The sequence below is a fragment of the Hippocampus guttulatus genome, chromosome 2, assembly GCF_054856545.1.
Source record: "Hippocampus guttulatus isolate MCC_2025c chromosome 2, RoL_Hgut_1.0, whole genome shotgun sequence".
Classification (NCBI taxonomy): domain Eukaryota; kingdom Metazoa; phylum Chordata; class Actinopteri; order Syngnathiformes; family Syngnathidae; genus Hippocampus; species Hippocampus guttulatus.
Genome location: NC_141262.1, coordinates 18409776 through 18417238, shown reverse-complemented (window position 1 = coordinate 18417238; position 7463 = coordinate 18409776). Strand labels below are relative to the sequence as shown.

General features: G+C 44.1%; 1 protein-coding gene across 1 annotated transcript; it reads right to left on the bottom strand.

Moving 5' to 3' along the window:
- Positions 1–373: 373 nt before the first annotated feature.
- slitrk2 (SLIT and NTRK-like family, member 2) lies at positions 374–3882 on the bottom strand. The gene has a single exon (XM_086100376.1). The coding sequence runs from the start codon at positions 3880–3882 to the stop codon at positions 1234–1236; it is 2649 nt and encodes an 882-aa protein (XP_085956502.1). The 3' UTR covers positions 374–1233.
- Between the last annotated feature and the right edge of the window lie 3581 nt (positions 3883–7463).

Here is a 7463-nt window from a genome sequence, read left to right as displayed (position 1 = left end):
GGGCAAAAAAAGAAAAAAGAAAAAAAACAAAGGCTGGGATTAGTTTGAAGGCCACTGATGGAGTAAAAAGACCCCGTGAAGGAAAACAGTTCATCCATGTCACATTAGATGGCAGCAGGCTTAAAATCAATCAGATCGGGTTGGTTTTCTCACTTGCGCCAAGTCAGATGTTAACACCCTCATGTGGAGGACATATTTTAGGAGATTCCAGAGTAAGACCACTTTGTGCTGCATTCTAGTGCAGCACATTTTTCTGCCTCCCATCACACACACACACACACACACTTACATACCCTCATTAGAGCAACTCACAGCACGTGCCACATCCCAAAATTATCCTGCAGTCTAAACAAAATGCACCTTAAGCTCAGGATCTTGACAAAGTGCCTCAGTGAAAATTTAATGGCTCAACAACTCTACAACTCTATATTGCTCCCTTACAGCATACAATGTTTCAAAGTTGTACATTGCCAAAGACATGACGGGATCAAAATACACGTGTCCCCATCAAAAGTTATAATGTCACACCCATTTTCAAGTACATGTAGTTTCCTTTTTTTTTCCCCAACTGACAAATATATATATTTTGTAATCTACATAAAGATTTGATTCCTTAAAATACATTTTCCAGTTAAAATCAATCTGCAGAGTGCGTCAATGATGGAAAAAAAAACAGAGTGCAAAGGCACTTCATGGAGTCATGTCGTGAGAGTTGGCTCAATACATTTCAGGAGGTTATTTTGGATGATTTAACGCTCACCATTCATATGTGCAGTCTATGTATATACATAAATGTCGTTCTGTAGCCTTCCCTCCAGTTTCAAAGACCCATTCATTCATATTTTCTGCATCTCAGGGAAAATGAAATCCAGTTTTATAGAAACAAACGCACAGGGCCATATTTTTACACCATCTTGCCATCTTCCAGTGACTTTTTTTTTAAGGAAACAGATGGAATAATTTATACTTTCCCCCGAAGAAAAAATACAACGGCATTATAATATACTTCTGAGAATCTTTTTATACAGATTGGAAAAAAAAAGGGAAGGGAACACATAAAAAAAAAGTTTGTTTTCTGTCTGTCATCTGAGCTTCAACACTGAGAGAAGATAGCAATATAGTGGGCTACAAGAACAGTTACTGATTGACATTTTATAATCATGATGAATGCTGCAAAGATCCTTGGGAGCCGAGAGGGATGGAGACTGGGAGGACTTCTAGATCGTCGTTCTCTTACAGCTGGCTCATAGCAGTCTGTTTCTCCAGAACCTCCAGATAGTCCGGCTCTGTTTTTAGCTTCCCGTGAAGAAGAAATTGGTGCTCACTGTTTTTGGAAGGGAGCTCCACCCCAAAGCATTTTCTGGGGGTTCCGTACACCGCCGTTTTGTTCCACCTGTCCTGGTTGGTGACGTGACGCGGGGCTGTGGCAGCCTCGTAGGGGGGCACGATGCATGGTCTCTTGGGTAAAGTGCAGAAATTGTAACTGAAGGGAGAGGTGCCGGCAGCTGTCGGAAGCTCCTTGTTGGACCTCTCTCCTATGTTTTGATATAGCATCTCAGGAGGCGATGCCGGGGATTTATCCTTGAAATCCACCGCGCTAATGGTATAAGCTCCCGGGCTACACGTGAGAATATCATCTTTCTTTGCATTCAGCGGCCCAAAGCTTAGCTCCTTGAGGTTTCGGTAATATGCCACCTGCTCGCCATCTTTCTGGATGTAAATTGGATTTTGGCACATGGAACCCACGGGTGCGGGGATGTAATTATAGACATGACTTTCCGAATTTTTATCGCGGGTTGCTTCAGGATTGTAGGAGCCATACTGCACTTGGAACGAGTTAAGATCGATATTGTTGGAGCCCGTTGGGATGTGTTCCACCCCCTTGCGTCGTTTTAGAACAAAGACAAAGAGCCCTGCGCCAAAACAGACAGACAGGATGAAAACAATCAGAAGCCCGAGAATGAGGACTGAAAGTGGGACTTCTGGATGCAACTCAGGGGTTTGGACTCGCGATTCAGTGGGGCTGACTGAGCTGAAAGAAGAAGGGGAAGAGGGTGTCGGTGACTCAGTGCTAGGACTCGCTAAAGTCGGGGCTTTGGTAGGGGGGGCATATTGAGGCGGAGGCTCCACGCTTGGCTCAGGGCAGATGGCCTCATTGCGCAGTGAGCGCAGCAAGCGACCGGCGTGCTTCGAGGGTGAGTCACAAGTGATTTCATTAACCACTACGCTGGTGCTGGACAGCTCCATCCAGTTTTTGAGTGCCACGATATGACAGGTGCAGTCCCAGGGGTTCTCCTGCAGGTCAATCTGGATAAATGCGGATAACTGGTCAAGCACACCCTTCACGGGGAGATATGAGAAATGATTATTCCGTAAATTCAGTCGGGTTAGCATCGTGCCCCCGAAAACATTGTCAGGCAGCGATCTTAGCAGGTTGTTGTTGAGGAAAAGCAGCTGAAGGTTATGCAAAGCGTTGAATGTCTGCGGTAAAATGTCTTTGATGACATTGTATTCCAAATAGAGATACTGGAGTGATTGCAGGCCAGCAAAAAGTGATTGTGAAAGTGCCTCGATGTAATTCCCGTTCAGGTAGAGCCGCCTCAGATTTGTCAGGTTCTCAAATGCCCCGTCCTGGATGACTGCGATCCTGTTATTTCCTAGATGAAGTAGCTCCAAAAGACTGTACTCCGTTAGATCCGCTCTGTAGATCACTTGAAGGTAGTTGCCGGTCAGGTGCAGTTTCTTCGGGTAGGAGGGCTTTGGGTTCAACTCACTTATGTTGTGCAACTTCCGCTCCTGACAGTTGATGTTAAGTCCACTGTCTGGGTTTTGGGATGTGCACACACACACACTAGGACACATAATAGGCACAGGAGAGCGGGTCTGGTAAACCATGATCGGCCCAAAGACGTGTTTGTCCTTTGCGATGCGAGGGGTGGGCCTGTACCGCATTTTAGGCGGCCGCGAAGCCTTCGGGAGTCGGGTGGGGGAAATCATGCCGGGGAGGTAGGTTGCGGGCAGCGCCCCTTGAAAGTGAGAGTTGGAGGCAGGGTGAGCACGCTCGCCGGCATTTCTGCGCGGGCACAGATCCTGCTTTATCAGCTGCGTGATGTCCTTACCGTGCAGCCTGAATGGCGTCTCGCACACGATGTCCCCCACAAAGACAGAAATCGTGTCCAACCAGGCTTTGAGAGGAATCAGATCGCACGTACAATTCCAGGGGTTTTCTTCCAGCTGGATCTCCATGATTCCGCCAATGTGCTCCAGTACCCCCGCAAAGGGCAAAGTCTTGAGCCGGTTGCCGCGTAAATCCAAATGGGTCAGGAGCACGAAGCGGAAAACGTTGGGAGGCAAAGACAACAGGAGGTTGTCATTGAGGATCAGCACTTTAAGCTTGTTCAGCTTACTGAAAGCGCCGGCTTCAATGGCGCTGATATAATTGTAATCTGCCTGTAAATACTCCATACTCTCAAGTCCCGCAAACGTGTCCTCTTTTATCCCCTCCAGGTTGTTGTTGTTCAAGTGCAGCCTCTTCAAGAAGCGCAGCCCCTGAAAAGCGTTGCTGCCGATCTCCTGTAATCCATTGTTCCCCAGATGCAGAGAGGTGACATTGCCATAATTGACAAACTCATTTGCGCTAATACGAGAGAGGAAGTTGCCGTTTAGAAAAAGCTGCGAGATCTTATTCGGCGGTGCCTGGAACTGGCTGACGGTGGTAAATCCTTTATTCTCACAGTTAATATTCAAAATGTTCTCCCTCTCCTCGCAGGCGCAGCGGATCTTGCAGATATCTTTGGAGGCTGAAGTTTTGCGGCTCTCCGTCTCAGATGGCGACAGGCTGGTGACCGTGAGGACGCTCAGAAAGAGGACACCGCTCAGCATTTTTACAGCCAAAAGTGGTCGTCAATACATGGATCCGGCATCTACGTCTGCGTTGGGAGCCTTGGGCTGAATAAAAAAAGTGGAGGAGAGAGTTAACATATGAGGAAAAAAAAATGACTCGCACGTAAGATGTCACACACGTACGTACAAACAAGCCTGCAAAAATCAAGGGCATGAAGCGAATGTTGTATATGAAGATGAGATCTTGATACAAAAGATGTCGACTGACCTCTGCCTTGGAAGTGTTAACAATTCCAAAATTCTTCAGAATAAAAAAAAGAAAAGACAATCCTGTTAAACAATAAAAACACTGGAAATGAACGGAATTCTGTGTGGAAGATGGATTTGGAACATTGTCAGAAGCAGAGAAGCATTGCAAGAAAATCCATTCGCTGCCTTCCCCTTTTTGCTCAGGGTGACCACATATTTGTGGCTTCTTGGTGAGCAGCTCACCAGCAGCTGCAGCAAATGATCAGAGGGCGAATCGGATGCCCATATACACCCTCTCGCTCCTCATATCAAAATCCAAAAAGCATGTCATCTAAAAGCCATCTTTAAAAGTCCCAGCAAAAAATAATAAAATAAAATGTGCAGTTATTGCACAGTAACGCACGACTGACTGGATGTCCTTTATCGTCTTGAAAAACAAACGAGGGGAATAAAAATGAACTCTTGGGGAGGGAGTCAGGGAGAAGCGGCTCAGGAGAGAGACAGTCACGGGAAATCTATCTTCCCCGCGCTGGAGCTGAACCGGAGCCTATGCTTCTGATCTTCCTGCTGCGATCCACACAATGAGGGCAGTACTGAGCGTCTGCTGCTGCTCCTGCTGACTGTGTGTGTGTGTGTGTGTGTGTGTGTGTGTGTGTGTGTGTGTGTGTGTGTGTGTGTGTGTGCGTGTGTGTGTGTGCGTGTGTGTGTGTGCGTGTGTGTGTGTGTGAGAGAGAGAGAGAGAGAGACACCGAGACTGAATGAGGCAAATGCTTGGGTCATCACGTCAGTGTGCCGGATACGTTCTATAGATTCGGTCTCACACACCCACGCTCTCATTCTCTCTCTCTCTCTCTTGCTCCCTCGCATGCACGCACAATTATAAGATAAGATAAGATATCCTTTATTAGTCCCACACTGGGGAAATTTTTATGAAGCCAAAGTTGTATTTTCAAAATGTAATACAAATCCAAATTGTATTTTGTCCCAATATCTGTTACCCAAGTGATAAGCTAATAAGACAAAACAATCTGTACGGCAAACCTCAGTAAGATTCAAGTCATTTAGTTCATTCTTGTTCAATGGCTCCTTTCAGTTCAACAACTTGATCAAATCTTTGTCTGGCCTATGAATTATAGTTATCAGATATTGAAGTTTGCATATACTTTGGGGGTTATTGCCTATAATTCATGTTTTCTTTTCTTTCTCACTTTCTTTCTTACTTTCTGTTTATATTATTCACCACACTCCTAATATAACTACATACAAATGGAATGGAAATCTTGTGCTAATACCTTTCAACTTATTAAGGTGGGCACAACAAATTTCTATACAAATGTAATTGTCATGAAATGCAATCAACTCTTATCATTCAAGGTATTCCGAGAGTCAAACTCTGTGTTGTCTCAAACACATTGCTTTTATCTTATCTTATCTTATCTTATCTTGTCTTTATATTACTTTGAATCATTTCTCTCCCAAGCCACCAGGAGGCAGGAAAATCTGGTTTTCCTATTCATAAACATGGTTCTTATTTACCCAATTTGGTTTTGGCATGGGGAGGCCGGGTGGTCTGTGGGCTCATTTCCGGCTTTGGCCTCCCTGTGAGGAGTTTTCATGTTCTTCCTGCGCCTGCGTGGGTTTTGTCTGGGTACTCCGGTTTCCTCCCACATTCCGAAAAACATGCATGACAGGTCAATGGACCACTTTATATTGGCCGTAGGTGTGATTGTGAGCATGAATGGTTGTTTTTCTATGTGTGCCCTGTGGTTGGCTGGCAACCAGATCAGGGTGTACACCGCCTACTGCCCGAAGACAGCTGTTGATGGTTGGTATTTATGTTTCCTAATGATTGTGAGCAATCATTAACGTGATCAGTGTCTTCATGTAAATGAAAGTCATTATGTGTTATTAATCACTATGTCTCTCACGAATGAATCTCTTTGGAATTAATAATCCTATCAATTATTTCATCACTCATGCCCTCCCTCCCCCATTTATGGCAAAAATCTATGTTAATCAATTTTCCTTGTCCGCACAGCCGAGTTAGCCAATTTCTTTTCCCCAGCCCTAAAAATAACAAGATAAAATAATAATAGTATCTGATTCTTTTTTTTTAATTCAGAAGTGTATGTCAAACAGGTAGCCCTTCGCACTCATAGCAGCCAACAAGTAGCTCTCCGCTTCAAGAAGGTTGGTGACCCCCTAGGCTCCAGTACAGTATTTAAAGGCTAACATTAAGTAGTCACTGTGCTGTTCGGTAACATTGTGTGTAAATACAATAAACAGAAAATGCAAAAGAGAGAAATTATAGACAAGAAAAATTCTAGACAATCGCGTTAAATGTAAAGGCTGCAAGAGCATCTCCAAGCAGCTTAATGTTCCTTTGACGATAATTACACATATCATTCAGTAATGGAAGATCCACAGGATTGTAGCCAACCTCCCTGCAAAACTGATGACAAATTGAAGATGGTAACAAAGAACAACCTCCAAATTAATTAAAGGCAAACCCCAAAGGCTTTGTTGTGACTACCACTACGACGTTGCTCCATCTTGCACAGGGTGCCTTGAATCTGAGCAAGGTACAATGAAATCTCAAGACAATCGAGGTAGAGTATTCAAAAGAGAAATATGCTGCCTACTTTCTGAAAGTCATGGGTCTTGCAACAGAATACTGAGCCAAAACACAGCTAAAAACACCCTTGTGGCTAAGCATTGCACTCATCTGTAATGGCCTTAAAATGGAAGTCGAGTCAAACGTTCTTTACAATAAAATGTTCTATGCACCCCCACTCGTCTAAATGCAGTATTCTGATTTATATTGCATCTGTGGAACATGAATTAAACAGCAAAATACACGTGTTTTTATCAAGACAAAGGGGGCAGCCATTTTGCCACTTGCTGTCGACTAAAAATGGCATCGCGATTGCTCAGGGCTCAGGTAATGACCGCACCTTACTGTTCATGTGATATTTTTTATGCGGGCTTGCCACTGGCTTATTTTATGATCGTAATATAATTTCATCCAGTATTAATTGCTTATTTTCTGCTCTTTGTCAAATGCATGATTCCATTCAAAATATTCCAAAACTGGAAGTGTGTGTTAGCATTTTTAGGACATCTTGCGCAACAGAATTTTAAAGATCTGCCGCCGTTTGAGTTGTTTATTTCCTCCCTTTGCCAAATACGATTTTACCTGATGAGGAATGAGAAACTGCTTGACTCAGATGGCAATAACACAGTTTTTTAGGGAGTGAGAAGGGGAAAGCATTTTTCAGCCTTTGTTGGAACAGAACACATCCTTAAATTTTTCCTCCAGATAAGTGTGTGTGTGCATTCGAGCCACTTCATAAACGGACGTGTCTCATCCT